This window comes from Mya arenaria, chromosome 3 (genome assembly GCF_026914265.1).
Source record: "Mya arenaria isolate MELC-2E11 chromosome 3, ASM2691426v1".
Lineage (NCBI taxonomy): Eukaryota > Metazoa > Mollusca > Bivalvia > Myida > Myidae > Mya > Mya arenaria.
In genome coordinates, this window is record NC_069124.1 from 21798883 (window position 1) to 21818128 (window position 19246).

The 19246-nt window shown below is 33.5% G+C and overlaps 1 protein-coding gene across 1 annotated transcript; it reads right to left on the reverse strand.

The window, feature by feature from the left end:
- Positions 1–533: 533 nt before the first annotated feature.
- LOC128228014 (receptor-type tyrosine-protein phosphatase alpha-like) lies at positions 534–10630 on the reverse strand. The gene is made up of 19 exons (XM_052939027.1): positions 10614–10630; positions 10143–10248; positions 9739–9863; positions 7623–7750; positions 7227–7314; positions 6762–6835; positions 6538–6574; positions 6052–6149; positions 5023–5145; positions 4588–4739; positions 4187–4322; positions 3618–3767; positions 3271–3352; positions 3035–3105; positions 2482–2619; positions 1889–2014; positions 1555–1715; positions 964–1102; positions 534–666 (listed from the first exon to the last, which is right to left on the reverse strand). Exons 4-19 carry the CDS (start codon positions 7743–7745, stop codon positions 595–597), a joined length of 1770 nt encoding a protein of 589 aa, XP_052794987.1. The 5' UTR covers positions 7746–7750; positions 9739–9863; positions 10143–10248; positions 10614–10630; the 3' UTR covers positions 534–594.
- Positions 10631–19246: the final 8616 nt, after the last annotated feature.

Genomic DNA, 19246 nt, shown 5'->3' on the forward strand with positions numbered 1-19246 from the left:
TAACATATTTTTATATCTGTGGCATAAAACGCACGAGGTGTTTTCCTTATCAGACGAACATCTAGAATCCAACACCAACACAATACAATACAAGGGACAATTCTCTCAGCATCACAGACCTATATGACATAGGTACGTACAAATTAGATAAAATATTAATAGCAATATTAATGTAGTAAAAGTAAATGACCATGAAAATAATTGATTCCAAAATCGATCATAGTTCACATGTTATGAATCTAGGTTATCAAAGACATTTATGGAATTTTCATAAGAAGTAACTTCCTCTAAATTTAAAAATAAATTCATAATGTCATATGTTTTTTTTCTAGAGATTATTAAGATCTGGTACGTTTTTGTAAGCACAGTTTATTTCACTCTGCTAGTAATGAAATAAATAAAGTGCCTAAGCTATATTTTAATAAAAACATTCATATAACAGGAATAATCACATCAAACGTATACAAACATGAGTGTCTCAGGTTTCATTTGAGATATACAATACTAATTAAAGTAAACTGTCATTGCCAATATATTTGCACAGATTAAATGGTAACAAAGTATGTAAATTTGCGTTCACTATATAGTCTTGACCTACAGATTTTGATAGACATCCATCTGTTTTATATATTCTTGCATGACGTCGTAGATGTATCTAAGTTGGGTCTGCAATACAGGAAATTGATTTTTGTCAACATTATGTATGCGCCAGGATGCCAGTTTGTCTATTTAATATACATTTACCATACAGTTTATTAAGTACAAGAAGTTAGTATTGATGTTCTGCGTATCACAGTTTTACAAACAGCGAAAATCGCATTCTGTGTGTGAATAAGTACCGAAGTAGAGTCACAAAATGTTATCTACATTGATGGTTGGATTGGCTTTAGAATACAGCTTGTAAGATAAATTGCCTTCCGATGTAATTACACTTGCGTGACAAACTTCGTTTTTCACACGTACCGGGTTCTGCACAATCCCTTTGTTCCTTTGTTTCATGGTCATCACGCTGTCCAGGATATTGATCTGGTCCTTGTTGTCTTGAACACGATGAAGTTCATTTAGAAGTACAGCTACTACCCCACAGCGATGAAATCCCGAACTGAAATTTCATTATTTTAACGTCAATTGCAACTTTCACCTTTACGTACAGCTACACGTACAATTACACGTCCACGTTTTACAACGTCTCTTTCATTTCTTCAATTCATTTACATATGTAGCCGTACTTATCGACACAATTGTGTTTGACCCTATATATAAAATGACTAATATATCCTAACATATAATGAAATTTGTTACAAAGTAAAGTTTATCGCAACGAATCAATCATTGCATCCATTATTATTAAAAAAAGGTCAGGTTAGTGCTTTTCCCCTATATTTAACACCAGAACTGTTTTCCGTTTTGACTCAGTTTATTTTATTAAGACAGTTATGACAACATAAGTAGAATTAGTCTTTTTCATATCAGCCTTAGCGTACTGATTGTTTGAAAACAAAACCCGAGCTGAACATAGCATTAATTAAATATTTGCTTGTTTTCATATCTCACTCGCAATGTATGAAGACAGGCCTATTCTTGCTGAGGTGGGGCTGCCACTTGTTGACTGCCTCAAGCATATCTAACATTGGCTGTACCGATGTTGGTGTGTCCTCGCCTTCCCGCCACGCCAAAAACTCAAACTGTCGTATTGTCGTCAGGTAATCTTCGTCCTAAAATGTACAAATATATTAAAAAGGAAACACTACTGCCCATGAATTTGCCTGTTCAAACAGTTGGTGAAAATACTGGGAACTAACTATTACAAAAGCATTTAAACAATGAGTCTAAGTACATCTGGCATGTTATCACTGTGTTCAAGTAATTTGTTTATGTTTACCCTTACTTCATTGTTTACATCCTTGAATGAGAAACACTTTTCTTGGAAAGTTTTGTTCATCTTCTCATAAATACAGTTGACTATAAATTTCCCGATTTGTTTGTTGTCCCTGCTTCCAAGGAACTGACATGTCTGAAATAAGATTTAAGTAGTTTAAACCTTTTATGCATTGTACATGTTCTTACACACTTGAAATTAAAGATGCTAGAGTGTTAAAAGTGTTTGTTTTTTTCAAAATAGTTTGAAATCTTACAAAGGAACGCAAGTGAAGTAACGCAATTACTTATATAAGTACAGTGTTAAAACGGCGGTATGATGTGAAATGGTTAATTATGAAAAGAACCTGGACCATGCTCAAAGCACTTATTTCAAGTTATGTCAAATTCTTTCCAAAATGAATTAAAAAAAATATTGGCAATGCATTTTGATCCAGGAATTTATTTTTGACACTCTTATAGATTTAAGGAAATTGTAATTTTACTATGTTGGCATCTTGTGAAATCATTTACCCGAGAGGAAAATATACCTCGGATCGAAACGTATCACCATTAGTCATATTGTATTTTATTAAATAATCGATAATGGATTTACGGCACAACCTTGTACGCGGCATGTGATTGTGACGTCAGCATGATGACGGTGGTGATGTGTTCTTCATCAATCAGTGACCAGAACTCCTCTAGTGTTTGTTTTGTCGGGGACATGCTTACCAGAAACGCGTTCTTGTTCTCGTAATTCTTTATATAATTCAAACAAAACATAATGATTTTTCATTTCAAGTCAATAATCTTAAGCTAAATTATATAGAGATAAACAACGAAACATAAAAGTAGCCCATATGTCATATATACCAGCTAATGTATTACGGTGGTAAGTACAAGGACCGTTCACAAAACTATTCATAACACAACAGCAACAACAACAATTAAGCAATTGTATGTAGGAAGGATACATTAAAATGTCAGCATGATGCTTATGTTATCAGATTGTAGCGTTTAACGCGATAAATCATGACCTATTTCGCAACAAATTGAGGTGTTCAGGAGAGGTGTTAAATGATTTTAAAATTATAATATGCGTAAACTAGAAAGAAAACCTGTTCCACGCGTTTTTTTAAAGAAAATCTTAATTTTGTCCTCGATTAGTACTTACCGGTAAGAAAATAGTTCCAAGTTTAGGGATAAAGTTAGATCCCCTCTTGTTCATCTTAGGGACGTATGCATCTATTGAATCAGGTGAATACAATATCATTAAATGATTTGATTTTATAAGAAGTTGTATTACAAATCGTTATAAGAAATAGAAAAAAAAGTTATCAAACAATAACTTATTTATAGAATATCGCTTAACATAATCTAAATAATCTAATTATCTAACTATTATCTTACTTTCAGAGCGCAAGGATTCTATGTTTCCGTACTCATGAGCATCTTCCAAGATCGGCTTCTTTGTGATTCCCTTTTCAATCAGCTGTCAAGAGATTAAAAGATATTCACAGTATCGTTGATGTCTTGAACAAAACATGCGTTTTATCATAATTTCGCGTTATTTCGCTTTAATAAAACAAATGTATACAGTTTGGACAATACATACTAAGTGTATTTACGTAGTAATCAAGTTTGCTCGCATCGGCTTAAGCGGTATTCTAAATAAGTAAAACATTTTCAATACAAGCGTACTTTAATCCATATCTAGATACCATTCAGAATTGTATATATAATAGTTTGAGGTTTACATCAAATTGTTCTTCAACTCTTGTTTTCGGCGATCCGGTTTCTTTGTTGACCATGTGCATGTAGAAACTTTCAAACTCTTTGGAGTCCACGTGGTGTGTGCCAAACAATAAAGCTTCTGCTACAGCCTCGTGGAGATACACGTACTGTTCCTATACAAATAAAGTAATAGTAGTTCATAGGATAAGTAGGCAGAATTTAGAACTATTTAAGACATTACATTCACATTTACCTTATCCAGTGCCGTAAGAAAGAATCATTATTTATAAATCAATGCTTGAGAAGGAAGTGTTGGTCTTGTCTCATGTTTACACTAAATAACTGAATAAATTAACAATCGTTTATATGTTTATTTTGGTTATTATTTTTTTTATTTCGACGTTGTAATAAATATATTTTATTACAAATCTTTATGTGTGCTTAGCCTGATTGTGTTGTTTTCAACACGGTGTTTCGTCGCAAAGTGTGTGTTGAGCATTAGTCTTATGTGTATTAATAAGGTATTCCCAACATTGGTTTGGCTACTGAGCTCGTCCCTGTAGGTTTCTGTCACAATGGTGTGGTAACTAACCTTCGTTTGTACCATGTTCACCCTCTGCCTGCGCAGTGTCTGCACCATTTGTAGAGGACGAACGCACTTCTCTGCTTTTGCCTGGTGTATAAGGTTATCAAGGGCGATGAATGTTCCGGTTCGACCAACTCCAGCACTGTAAAACACATCTTGTAATCATCAATAATTACTTAGTTATTTCAAGTACTGGCAAATTGATTTCAAATCATTTTACATACGTTGGAAAAAAAGTATGGACTTAGCAATAATTGACAATGTTGTTGTATTTATATATGACTAAACTATAGATAAATGTAAAGTCAAAAAAGGTAAATATATTAATTACAGTGGGACAATATGATTAATCAGTAATATGAACTAGTGTATAGCAATAATATTAAAGAATATGCAATCGACCTAACCTGCAGTGCACAACAATCGGTGATTCATTTGCTGAACTTTTCGTGTCAACAGCTTTCCAGAAGTCAAAGAGACACCAAGCACTGTCTGGAACGTCTTTATCAAACCAGGTTTTAAAATGGAATTGGCGAACTCGGCGTGGTTTACTGCCAGTCTGAAAAAAATGAATATTTGACACAGTTTAAAACATTATTATCATTCAAAAATCGTGCAAAAAGGGGCTATACTTAAGATACATACACAAAGTGTGTAAACGTCTAGCAAAGCAACTAAATGCTTTCTGTAATCTAAAAGCATGATGCAAACAAGGAATATCCGTATTCACATGTTAGAAATATTGTTGTGCAAAATCTATGCAAGTAATAACCTGTAAATAAAGAATAAATAGTTTCAGAAATAGTCTCGAAAAGCAATAAACGTTCAGCAGAACAGTGTACCTTCACTACTTCCAATGTCCGTATATTGTAGTCTGTGAATTCCTTTATGTCGATGTAGGACACGTCAATCCCGCCATATGAGCACGTGTCACCTTTCTCGGGCCAGTACTGAATACATTTTATCTGCAACGAAAACGGTAAAATATCTCAAAGGTGCATACTAGTACTTACTCTGCTTTTCGTCATAATTTACCAATACTTATAAGCCCATTAACATGTATCTGTACAAATGTTAAGGGTTAAGTCTAGGGCTGAATAAATCTAACATGTTATAGTGAGACACACGTAAGCCTTAAAAAACAAGATATACTGGTTGAGTTGTACAACCCGAGCAGTTTTTAAATACCGATCACCTGTTAAATTACGCGTTTGTTTATATCGATGAACTAGATCGATACCGACGCCTGCCTTAGCAGCGACTGTTAGGTTTCATCAAATATAGGTATGGCATGTCCTTAAAAGTTCCTGGCAAATTCCTAAGCACATACTGAGGTTCGTCTTTTGTTACAAAAATAGTTAACTGTAACTGTTTTACATGTATACGCATATGCGTTGCCAACTACGCTATCACATTGTTGTTTTTCTTCTCTCTTATTCACACATTAATTGTGTTATCTGGTTGTTAAGTATAAGTTATTGCTCATAGTAGTTTTAATCGTAATTATTGTGTAGGATATTATTAGAATTTCGAAGCATGGGACGTAACTCTATCCATTTCTTAGCTGATTTTGATTGAGTTTATTCCCATTCACAGCAAAATCATTTTAAAAGCGATTGGGATTTACATACTCTACTCCAATAAGTGAAGCGGGATTTACTGTGTATAAAAAGGTTTCTCGTCCTTAAATCAAAATATTATGTGAATATGTGTTTTGGCTGATGCTGAGGTTTGAACTAAACATCGTCCATGCCCAATTTGAAGTAACTACAACCAAACCTCACGAAGATATTGCTAAAAAACTGTCAGAACTGTCGGATTTACAAACTCGAGGAGTACAAATAATAAAACAATATAAATAAGTTCAATACCGATGCCATTTCTACAAGGTTTGTTAGCATTACGATTCTGTCAGCTTTCTGCTGCCAAACCATTCTCCAAAAGTCGTCAATCATGTTCTTTGTCGGACCTAAAGACGTATAACAAAACAAATTTGAATGGAATTTGTAAGTAAACACGCACACTTAAGCACACGTGTCAGAAATTTAATTGGTGTTAAGACAAGCTATATGAAAAGCTATTGAGACACTAAATTTACTCCGTAATATTATTAATCTGTAGGTACAACTACTTGGTTAACCGTTATGACCTTATGTTATCTAAATAATTTAATATGGAAAAAAGATTATGGATTAGCTGGATTTTAATATGAATAGATCACCACATCAATCTGGGCTTAATGTGTTTGTACCTACTTGCAAATTAGCGGAAAAACCTTTCTCACTGAATTCCGGATAACACCTATTGTAAATCACGGACGAGAAACTAAAATGGTAAAAGAAGAAACTAATACCAACCTTGAGATGCGATAAATTTGTTTACTTTCTCGTATCCCTAAAATAGAAACATTCATCTAGGTATAGCATTCAAGTTTTTATTTGATAATAATAGCATTTAATTAGTTTCATCATAGAAGACACATCACACTAACGCGTACAAGTTTATTTACACCTTATTTTTAATAAAAGTGTGTGATTATAAATGTAAATGAAGCAGATACAGTAATAAAGCAGTAACTTGCATTTATGAAGCAAGCATTAATATAGTCTGGATCGTCTGACTTTGATTTTTGAAGTAGTACCCGCGAATGATCATCTGGAAAAATAATTATTTAAGAGTTTTGTTTTGACTCAAGCAGAATATTGATAAAACCTTTATACGTTTACATAATTTGAATTACACAGTGGTCAGCATGGATCATTATTGCAACACTAACCTATTTTGTTCTAAAAGAAATTCATTACTCACGGTATTTCAAAAACAATTTTATAATAATGAAAATAATAAAAAAAATATTAAGTGTATGACAGTATTGCATCACAATTTTCATATTTGTAAATTTGATATCATAAAACTTCTTCTATACAATAAACTAGGGAATGTGAATTAATGTTATAACAAAAAAATGAAAAATAAAACGCGTTGTTATTCTCACAAAGGCTACATTTAAGTATGCTCAACATAATGAATAAGAGACGGGGCTTACATGCATACATTTCCTTGTATCTGTTTTTGCCCTTGTACCTTTCCTGAGCTGCGACCTCATGTTTATGGACAAGTCCGGTTGGCAATGTCTTTAATAAACAGGAATATATTGAATTATACAAACAATTAAATGACAACTAGGAATTGTAATAAACTGTATTTTCTGATAACACAAAGATAACGACCATATTAATATTTATGTAAACTATTTCGGTTTTTATGTGATGTGTTGTTTAAAGAATGGCATTTTATCTATGCCATTAAAAATATCGTTGTACGTTTTGGACTGCTTGACTTATCCCTCTAGTTTATGTTAAATGTTTTAATTATTTTAGAATATTAAGTAACTGATTGAAAGCAGATTCATCATAAAAAATACATATTAAAGGTAAAATACCGCAAATTCTTCGTATAGTTGTTTTCGACCATTTTTCATTTTTTCTCTGATGTAACTCCACAGCTCATGAATTTTGATTCCTGGAGCGCTGTCGTTAAAACAGTAGTAATCGCTACTGTGCATAGGCCCTGAAAGTTAAAATAATCAAGATGATACGTCTAGACTGTGCACGTTACGTGATCAGTTTCATTGCTTAGAATGAGAAGACACGTTTAATTGAGTTAACCATACCTTATTGCATCCCAACAAGCTTATATTAAACACTTATTTCAGCATTCATATATACAAAAAGTATTGGGCCAATTTTTTACAAAGTATGGAATCGGCTCTCTCCGTTTTGTCAGAATAGGAACATAAAAACAAATCACATCATTATACAAATGTAAATAAAAAAAACTATGATATAAACTGCTACGTATAGATTTTGTTAAAGGTAAACAAATAAAACAATCTTTGTTTAATTAAGAGACGACGTATTGTCAATACATGTATGCAACCATATGGATAACGGGAAGTTTTGTTCATCATCAATGTTGTCGAAGCCTATCAATATTGTATCGATATTAAATAGATGGAAGGCACACGTTTTCCTACACATGTGAATACGTTCTGTTATATATGTGATGACTGGAGTAAATGTGATCGGCGTCTTCAATATCAGCGCCATGTGCACTTAAAGGACTTCGTTAAGTTCTTGTTATGTAGGCAAGCGTTAAGGTTGCTACAGCTGTTTCGCAGCATTCGGAACTCCTCGGCCATTTTTATCGAAAACAACCTCGGATGTATTTGGACGGTTTACATATTACTCAAAAAGAGGAAAGTTTAAGTTCGCTGCAAGTAGATCGCGTAGTGATTTTACTTAGCAGTTAATTTTTATGACTTTACTCATGGAAATCTTAATTATGTTTGCAATAATATACTTCACTGGCAATCAATTTAAACTTAGATCAATAAATACAATTCTAAAACACTACATTTCATAAACGAAAATAAAATAAAAAAAATACGAACTACTTCAACTGATGTACCGGCACACATCCGAGGTTATTTTCGATTAAAATGGCCGAGGAGCTCCGAATGGTTTCGTAGAGGCAAATCGTTCAAATGTTATGTAGTCTTGTTAATGCTTTGTATAATAGTTTAATGTTTGTTTTGAATTTGGCTAATGATTTTGAGTCTATTGATTCATTATTTAGATTCTTTCAAATACAAAAGCAAATAGAATTACTGATTTGGAATAAATTTCTGTTATTCGAGAAATAGACTGGTACTTGTTAATATTTATGAACCAATTTCACTAGCGTTTAACTTAAATATATTTGTGAAATTCAACATATATATAGTTTAATATAATATAATATATATGCACTGTGCTGTTTATGGAGTTTTGTGCTGTTCTTCCATGTTTCTTATTTGTGATTTTCGATTTTGTGGTTTTTTTTTGTCTTTGGCGTTTACCCAGTGCCATTAATCCGGGTTTATTTATTTTTGCTACTGAGCATGTTTCTGTAGTTTTTATATATGTATTGTCGAAACAAATGTCTTTTTAGTTTCCGTGACACATAATAAAAATAATTTACTTCTGTTGTTTGAATAAAACTAACAAGCCACGTTTGGGCCGTTGAAGAAAACTACTAATATCATGTTTAAAAGTGTTTTGAATAAAGTTTTACTGCTAAAAAGCTACAAAAAACATAGAGCCTGGTTACCCTATTGAGTAACTCTGTTGTATCATTTATATTAACCGAAAAAAACATAAAGGGCCTAGCATCGAGCCCTCAAGCATCAGGAAGAGTATTATTGACAAAAAGTGTTGTTTACGATCTTTTATTTATTGTTTTAACCATTTAAAAAATTCTGCCAATTTCATTATGTTTAAGTTCAACAATCCTTTGTGCCAGACTCAATCAAAAGCTTTAGTAATATCGCAATTAAATCAAATTATAATTTTGATTGAATTGATTTAAAATCCTCTAAACCCGACAGCAACTGTGACAACTTTTACAGCCAATATTCCACCAACAATATGCTTCGTTATCGTTACAATCTTACTTTTGGTATTTACATGTAAACCATTATGAACTAGCTCCATAATAAGAGCACAAGCAAATCATACCTTTGTTAGAATTCCTAGGACTGTCGGAACCATTATTCCTTAATTTGAATTCATCGGCCTGGCGTGTTGATCTTAATGGCGGTTTATTAGATAAGTCTTTGGCAGGTGTTCCTTCGTTAATTTTTCTTAGAAATGCAATAAAAAAAATCGGAAAAGATGAAACGTTGAATGTCATAATATATATTCAATCAAAATAAAATATATGTACACATTGCATGTTACGCGGCAAATGTAGCAACTTTAATAGGAATATATATATAACATTTTCCGCCATTAACGCTAAATTTAGGTAATTCGACATCGATGTGTTTATATCATAGTGTAAACGGTATTTATACCATGAATTCAACATGCGTTTAATTTGGCCTATGCATACTTATGTGTGTGATAAGTGCTATACTTACATTCTCCTAATCACAAAAAAGACAACGACAGCAACAGCTACAGCTGTTAAGCCGGCCAATATACCTCCAACAATACCACTAACTGGAGCTTTTGATTCTACTTTTTCTGTAAAGGGCATAATAAATAACAACGTAATTTCATTAACAAATACAATCAACATTTATTTTACTATTCAAAAATATTCAGAACCTTACTTGATAAATGACTACAATAAAACAAAAGCTAACGAGTTTATTTTCAAATTCATATCTGTACAAGTATGTGTGTGTTTTTTTAAATAAAATTGGTAAATTTAGGACTTGTTTGTGTGTACATGTGTGCATGAACAATACGATATTTTTTTCTACGCAAAGACTGTCAGTGATGGTAACTAAGTTACATTTTAGTATGAATTACAGTTATAATACTTAAAACATACACAGATAAACAATTCGATCGAAAGAGATCACAAAATTTGTCAAATTAAGTACTTTCGGTGCAGGAATCCCCTTGGTATCCCGAATAACATAGCTTTGAAAAGTACGAACAGGACCCATTGATGTGATGACACTCCTCACAATGGCACTCTTCCGAACAGTTCTTCCCGAATCTTTGAAGTCCACACTCTTTAAGAAAAGGGTTTTAAAAATGCATATCGATGGGGGGGGGGGAGGGGGTGTTGACTGCGGAAATCTTTTCTATAAATTAGCTACCTAATGAAGTCTCGGTGATATCCCTCGAAATTTACCAGTTTAATATGTACCTGTACTTTTTATGTTTGATTAACAAGTTATCTGCTGAGACAAAAGTTTGAGAACTTAAGATTAAACACGTTCTAAATATAACCCTCTCATCAATGTACGTCAAGAGCTAAAGTCAAAACAAAACCCGTGTCATTCGGTTTGTTGAGAAACATTTATTTAAACAAAATGTATTATTATTATTATTATTATTTTTATTATTATTATTATTATTATTATTATTATTATTATTATTTATTATTATTATTATTATTATTATTATTATTATTATTATTATTATTATTATTATTATCATTATACATTTTTAATAATTATTATTATTACAGCGGGCAGGATATAAAAGCAAACACGAAGAATTGAAGCAAAAGCAACTGGGAATACTTAATAAAGTCCATATAACCATGAAGTAGAGATACCGAAATACTCAAGCACATCAACAAGTATGACATTCTGGACATAATTGGCTCTTTAATCTGTGCATGTTGTATAAATCAAGTACACACAAGGCTGGATAAACAGGAAGGAAATAAACTGTTTTAATAAGAAAGACATATTTAACAACGCAAAAAATGTATTGTACGTTTTACTGATTTTTGTATAAAAAAAGATATCTTTCTCAGACAATAGTGACACTGTGCTAGAATATTTAGAATGTTTATTAATTTCAGTAATTATTATAAATCTGCAGTTTAATAGATTCGTCCTCTTTCATGATAAATATACACTGAACTGATTGATAATCACATTTCATCATAGTAAAGATTGTTTATGAAGAAAAACAAATGGTCGTTCAATAAATCAAGAGTTTTTTTACCCATAATTCAAATGTTCAAGTGTTCATAATTTCTTTCGGTGACCGTTTCAATTCCTAAATTGAGCATGTTAACTGTATGCCTCAAATAAAGACCAATTTATCGAAAAGATGAATCTATAACCACAATAACAACACAATAAAAAATAAAAAAAGGGTATAAGATGGAAGAAAGGGTAAAGTTATTCTCATTTTTGTTATAAACTTATAAACGTTGTCTTTCCACCATAACTGTTGCCACAGCGGGATATGCATCATACCCCATACTGTCCACATACTGTAAAAGGTTATCAATATAATGATTAATCTGTTTAAATAGTCTTTCGTAGAAAATGAAACTCTTTGAAACATATTTATTTTGACAAACTTCAATAAAGTCAAATGTTATGTTATCAATTATTTACACGTGTATGTTGTTTTAAACAGATTTTCGCGGACATAATTACTCAATTAGAGTTTAAAAAGTATCGAAATGCGTTAAATACGCTCAAGAAAACCTGCATGTAAATCAATCTGTTCACAAAAAAGCAGTATAATTCACTTTCCAGTGCCACAGCATCGGACTAATTCTTGTTAACTCTCATACCACACTCCACAGGGTAAAATTCTATCACTAAACAACACCGATAAGCCTAGTAGCCAAACACGATAAGTGTAAATGAAACAGACATGCAATGCACACATCGTTGATCTATGATAGCGGATAACATATAAAACTCAATATTGTAATAATAAGGTTTACCTGAATTATGTACAAAAACGTCAAAGAACTCATTACATTTCATTATAGTGTGAATGATTGTGCATGAACATATAGTAACATGAAGCCAACAATATACATGTATCGACAAAAAACAAGACGATCGCGAATTAGATGTTTTATTAGTCAAGCAAATGTAAAACCCAAGTCGGGGACCGCTTCTGATCACATATCTGTTTTGTCGCCTTAGGTTTGTGGCCATAAAAATATATATCTGGAATTACGTTTCTTAAAAACTGCTCTAAATATTTTTGAGCGCTTAAATAACTCAAGATATTCAAGGTTTTACATTTATCCTTTAAATTTCACAGGGGATGTGCATGGTCAATACTGTAATTAGGAAGATTAATACATCGACTCAGTGTTTAAGTCGTAATGCAATCACAGGCGCAGGCAGGTCTCTCTTACAGCTCCTTAACCTGAATGTTGGACCGATATGTAAGGGAAAAGATCGTTAAACATGGTGGATCTACTTGATGACTTTCACCGCAGTTTGTTGTACTCATACGGATAATAAGGGTACATTAAAGTATAAATGGTGGTTATTCTCAACTTAGTGTGTTTTCCTTATAAGAGACGTAACAGTTTATTAAACTTTACTTTCAGGCGATTTTCAACTATGTGTGTGTAAATGAGTCTCCATTTGGCTTACGATAACATACACAAGTTGAAAGAAGGACGTTTTTCATCAATTCCTTATTTTTATGAAACAAGTCATTAATTCCAAAATTTATTTCTTCCTTTTATGTATATATATGACAGTATTTGTTTTATAAAATATAATTGTAAGGCCAACCTGTTATAGTATTCACCAAGCTTCATGAATAAATCACTCTTAAATATGATTATATATCATAAACAAACTAAGGAAACAATATCGATGACAATATCACCAGCAAAGTCGGCTAAAATGTTTCCGATGTGTATACTAAGGATCGATGAAGATTAAACTTCAGATTAATATGTTTTATTACCAAAGGTCCTAAACAGGGTAAACTTACGTGTTTTGCACAATGTATCTTTAAAACCAGGAGCACATCCGTTCGGACAATGGCCATCGTACAGGCTGCATGTCGTATTCCTAGCGCTACACTGGCCGCAATGTTGCGTACAATCGGCTCCATACTCCCCGGGGGAACATTCTATGCAGTAAACAACCAAAACTACAGCAACACACGTCGTAGCCAAACATAAAACGATGACTTAATAAGATTCATTTAAAAGAGTTGCTTTAGTGATATTGTTTGTGATTTAAGAATATTCCTTATGAAGCAACATAGGCTGACAAATCACTCAGACAATTGATAAATACACCAGTCTGCTCCTGCTAAATGTCTTAATAACAGGAAAAAGAACGACCATAAATCACAACCTAAACATATTATGAATAAATAAACAAGATTATTTTGGCTTAAATAAAAGTACAGATGTTCAACACTATAAACTCACGAGTAACGCACAAGTCTCCTGTGTATCCAGCCGCACACCCTTTTCGACAGTGCCCGTCATCCTTCTTGCACATTGAATTACCGTTACTACAGTTTCCGCAACTTTTCAGACATCCAGCTCCATACAATCCGGGGTCACACGCTGTTGATATAATCAATACTAACAGTAAAACAAACAGACACACATTGTAAGGTTTGGTGTTGAAGTCCTGTCAAGTGTATAACATATTTAGGAAAATAATAATAAAAAAAAAATGCAATGTTGAGGCTCAATAAATTATATAAATAGATCATGTAAACATGAACGTATGACCAATATGTTAGTAAAACAAATTTAAACATGATTTATATCATAAACAAACATAGAAAACAATATCGATGACAATATCACCAGCAAAGGTGGCTAAAATGTTTCCGATTTATACATTGAGGATAGATTTCTGAGTACTAGGATGAATATTTTTTAGTTACCAAAGGTCCGAAGCAGGGTAAACTTACGTGTTTTGCACAAGGCTTCTTTGAAACCAGGAGCACATCCGTTCGTACAATGGCCATTGTACAGGCTGCATGTCGTAATCCCAGCGGTACACTGACCGCAATGTTGCGTACAATCGGATCCATACTCCCCGGGTGAACATTCTACACAAAACACAATCACAACTACAATGACAAGCGTCGTAGCTAAACAGTATACGGTGACAATATATCATGGCACAAGGTCAAACCCAATCATGCAATAAACGAGATACACTAATAGTACAAAGTCATACACATACAGAGAATACTAAACACGTAAAAGAACTTATCACATTCGATCAGACACTGTGTTATGAATCCGATGATGGTCTAGGTCTCACTTTGGGTTTCGCGTTTTGTAATTTATTGCAACCGAGCAAATCCGACACGCACAAAGCCTAATCGGCCCTCATTTAACATCGGCTGACCTTTCTTCGCTTATCTCACATGCGAAAAACTAAGATCTCATTCACGTTTTGAAGCCTACGCTAGTATCAGTGGTTTTAAATACCATTCAAGAATGATAATAAATTTCTACCTTTAGGCTTCTAGATTCCTTAATGTTTCTCTGGTTTGAAGTTTAAGTATCAACGACCAGACAGAAAAACCCCATTAAGGTTTCACAATTCGCCTTTAAATTTCACAAGGGATGTGCATGGTTAATACTGTAATTAGGACGCTTAAAACATCGACCCAGTGTTTAAGTCATAATGCAATTACAGGCGCAGGCAGATTCTCTTACAGCTCCTTAACCTGAATGATGGACCGATATGTAAGGGAAAAGATCGTTAAACATGGTGGATCTGCTTGATTTCTTTTACCGCAATTTGTCTTAGGGGTAATAAGGGTACAGTAATGGATAAATAGTGGTTAGTCTCAACTTAGTGTGTTTTCCTTATAAGAGACGTAACAGTTTATTAAACTTTACTTTCAGGCGATTTTCAACTGTGTGTGTGTAAATGAGTCTCAATTTGGCTTACGATAACAATACACTGGTTAAAAGAAGGAGGTTTTTCATCAATTCCTTATTTTTATGAAACAATTCATTCATTTCAAAATTGATTTCTTCCTTTTATAAATATATGACACTATTTGTTTTATTAAATATAACTGTAAGGCCAACTTGTTATAGTATTCACCAAGCTTCATGAATAAATCACTTTTAAATATGATTATATATCATAAACAAAGAAAGAAAACAATATCGATGACAACATCACCAGCAAAGTTGGCTCAATGTTTCCGATGTGTATATTGAGGATCGATTATGATTAAATTTTAGATTAATATGTTTTATTTCCAAAGGTCCTAAACAGGGTAAACCTACGTGTTTTGCACAATGCATCTTTAAAACCAGGAGCACATCCGTTCGAACAATGGCCATCGTACAGGCTGCATGTCGTATTCCCAGCGCTACACTGACCGCAATGTTGCGTACAATCGACTCCATACTCCCCGGGGTGACATTCTATGCAGTATACAACCAAAACTACAGCGACACGCGTCGTAGCCAAACATTATACGATGACTATATATCAAGGCACAGTTAATCATGACATAAAGGAGATACCCAGATAGTGCAGTCATAAACATACAGATAGAACTAAACACGTAAACGTACAAATCATATTTAATCAGACACCGTGCAAGTAATCCGACTGCAGTTTAACATAAAGCCCAAAATATCCTACGGAATTTTAATTAATGGATAACCTGATCGTCTAGGTCGACACCCTGGGCCTCGCGTTTTGTGATTCACTGCAGCCGAGTTAAGCCGACACGCACAAAGCTTAATCGACCCTCATTGTACATGAGGTGACCTCTCCTCTTTTCTCTTAATATGTCATTCAGTTTTTAGGGGCTAAGTTAGTGTCTGTGACGTTAAAAATCTCAAGATAATGGTAAATTCCTCCCTAGGATTTCTAGATTGACCTAAACATTATTTTTAAACAAGCCCAACAACTGTATTGAAATACTCATTTAGAGATTTAGTGTCGTTTGTATAAATTATATCACCGCATTACATTAATTTTGTTTCCAGCACAAATGCTATTAAAGTCGAGTTATTTATAAAAGGCATACCTGTGCCATAGATTTCCACTTCGCAGAGAACTATAAGAGTATTTTTATCAGAGGGCGCAGCTATCTGAAGGTGACAATATCTTGCCTTGCGTGATGTTATTTGTATATCAAATATACCGTCACTTGGATATACTGATGAGTCGTATGCAACCACGTTGTCGCTGTTGTTCAGTGCACTAAGAGCTTCAGAAAGATGCACCTTAAATCCTTTAAGCTGAACTATTGAAAGCAAGAACATTTAATTCATTATGGATAACATATGAGGTACAAATTTTATATTTGCAATTATACAGTACCCTATTGTAAATTAATGTTGTACCTATCTTCTTTTAAGATGAATGTTTAGCCAGACAGTAACAAAATTTCATTGAATACTCTAAAGTGTTTCTATCCTTTCCAAATATTATCAAATACTTAAGAATAGCACATTTTAATTACACGTGCATATCGCTAAGGGGATCAAGTGCAACACATCTGAAATAAAATCCTGACATTTTAACTGAGTCTTGATATTCGGCTGTCGTTTTGTCTACAAACAAATACTTCGTGAAATAAACCTTCGATCAATTAGGGATAAACCATTATTATGACATAAATGTGTACTGATGATGTCACTATTTCATATAAAATATTTTCGAATAATCTTAATACCATCTGCTTCTCCTCCCTTTCTGCCGAACACCTTTATCCTCTGAATGTTATAAACCTTTCCAAGGTCTACTTGCCACCAAGGATGTGGGCCATAACTTGACAGGGAAAAGTAGCTTTCGTTAACATAGGGACAGTTGTTTACGCCATTAACAGCATTAGAGGCATTCCAAAACTGATCTTTATAGTAGGCGTCTACAGTATAAAACTGTGAAGTTTCTTTATGTTCAGCAATGTTACCTAAAAACAAAAATATCATATATATGGTGTTGAGTTCGCAATTAGCATTCATAACCTTACTTAGTTTAAACATATTTTATTCATCAGCGTATACACACATAACACAAAGACAAACAAAAAACACATGTACAATGTAGAAAAGGATTAGAACGAAAGATAAATATATCTTAAAAAGTTCCTCTCCAAACCTTAGCAAAATTGCATATTTAATGACGGACATTTGTACAGCTTACAATGTAGATGACACAATGTTATTGCTATTGTTGAATTGAATCAAATGATAGTGTTTAGCGATATTTGTTTTTATTTAATGTTATAATATATTTAACGATTTGTTTTACAGACGATGTACACAGACAAGATAGTAGCTAAACGTTAAACATATTATATGATTGACAATGCTATAGTAAGCTTAGTTTATTTTCACTTATTTCAGAACAGAATCAGAAGGTAAAATAATATAAGAGAGAAGAAAGAAGGTAGGGTGGTTGGTTTAAATAAATTACTTCCAGTGCCTATTCTTCACTGAGTCCTGATTGGCAGTGCTTAAGATCATATATTTAGAAAGGAGACAATTCTGGGTGGGGTTAGTTATTAGAAGTAGGAAGTGACTGTCACTGGCCATCAAATCTTTTTGTCATTTGAATAAAGAGGTGTACTGCATCGAACAGTGTCTTATTTTGTTCTGCTGTAAGGAAAGTATCACCGTATAGTAAATTGCGAAGCGTTACGTCATTCAAAGCCTCCACAGAGTTGAGCAGAAGTCTCCTTTGGTCAGTATAAAGGGGACAGATAAGGAGATAATGATACATTGTTTCCTGAACTCCACATGCACAGAGGAATGAGGCACAATCTTTTTGACAAAAAGGTGATGAACTGCATCCGTTCCGTAAGCGAGTGTGAATGACCTGTAATCGACGTTTTCCATAAAAAACAGAGTATTTGGTTTGGAATTATCCGACTTAAGGTACGCTTTAAAACCAGAAACAGTGTCAACGTTTTGTGCTTCAGCTGGGAGACTATTCCATGCTGATATTGATGAAGGAAGGAATGAATTCATATAAAGTGACGTATGTGTACGAAAGCTAGAGATATTGGATGCGTTTCGAGGTGATCTTGTTAATGCTTGACCGACTGTCTGAGGGACCAAATTTGAAAGATTATCAGGGGAGAGAAGATTTTTCATTTTGAAAAAGAGTAAATGCTTGTGTTTTTCACGCTTTGTTTCCAAGCTCTCAAAGCCAGATTCAGTGTGAAGCAGACGCAGAAAAACTAGGCGAGTACAACCAGTAACAATGCGTTCGCATTCGTTTTGAATTTTATCAATATCATTTTTTTCATACTGTGTACAATTATTCCAGATGACATCCGCATACTCAAAGATTGGCCTATTAAAAAAGATAAATAACCTCCAGAGACCTCCTATCCAGTTGATAGCGTAGACGTTTCATGATGTTAACTCTAGACCTAGCTTTTTATTTTATAAAGTTAATGTGAGTATACCAATTGCCTTCATTGGAAAGGAAAATACCCAGGTGTTTGTGCGATTCAACAAACGGGATATCAATGTCAAAAAAGTTCACAGGCGGATGAATGTGTTAGTTCGTTTCCAGTCTGGGTGTAGGGATCCACTCTAACAAATAGACTTGTATCATCAGCAAATAGGTTGACATTTGAATCTATCTCATTTTCTATGTCATTATTGTATAAGAAACAAAAGAGGACCCAGAATTGAGCCCTGGGGAACTCTAGCTTCAATTGATTTTAATGCAGAAGTGGCTCCCGGAATTACCACACACTGGCGCCTGTTCTCTGAGAAGTTGGAAAACCAAGACAGTAAGTGACCACAAATGCCTGC

Excerpts from the sequence above, each read along its gene's own strand:
- LOC128228014 (XM_052939027.1), bottom strand. The coding sequence starts at position 7,745 with ATGCACAGTAGCGATTACTACTGTTTTAACGACAGCGCTCCAGGAATC. Across the intron at positions 3,768-4,186 it reads TGAACATGGTACAAACGAAG|GAACAGTACGTGTATCTCCA; the intron begins GTTAGTTACCAC and ends TTATTTGTATAG. Across the intron at positions 3,106-3,270 it reads AGAATCCTTGCGCTCTGAAA|ATGCATACGTCCCTAAGATG; the intron begins GTAAGATAATAG and ends CTGATTCAATAG.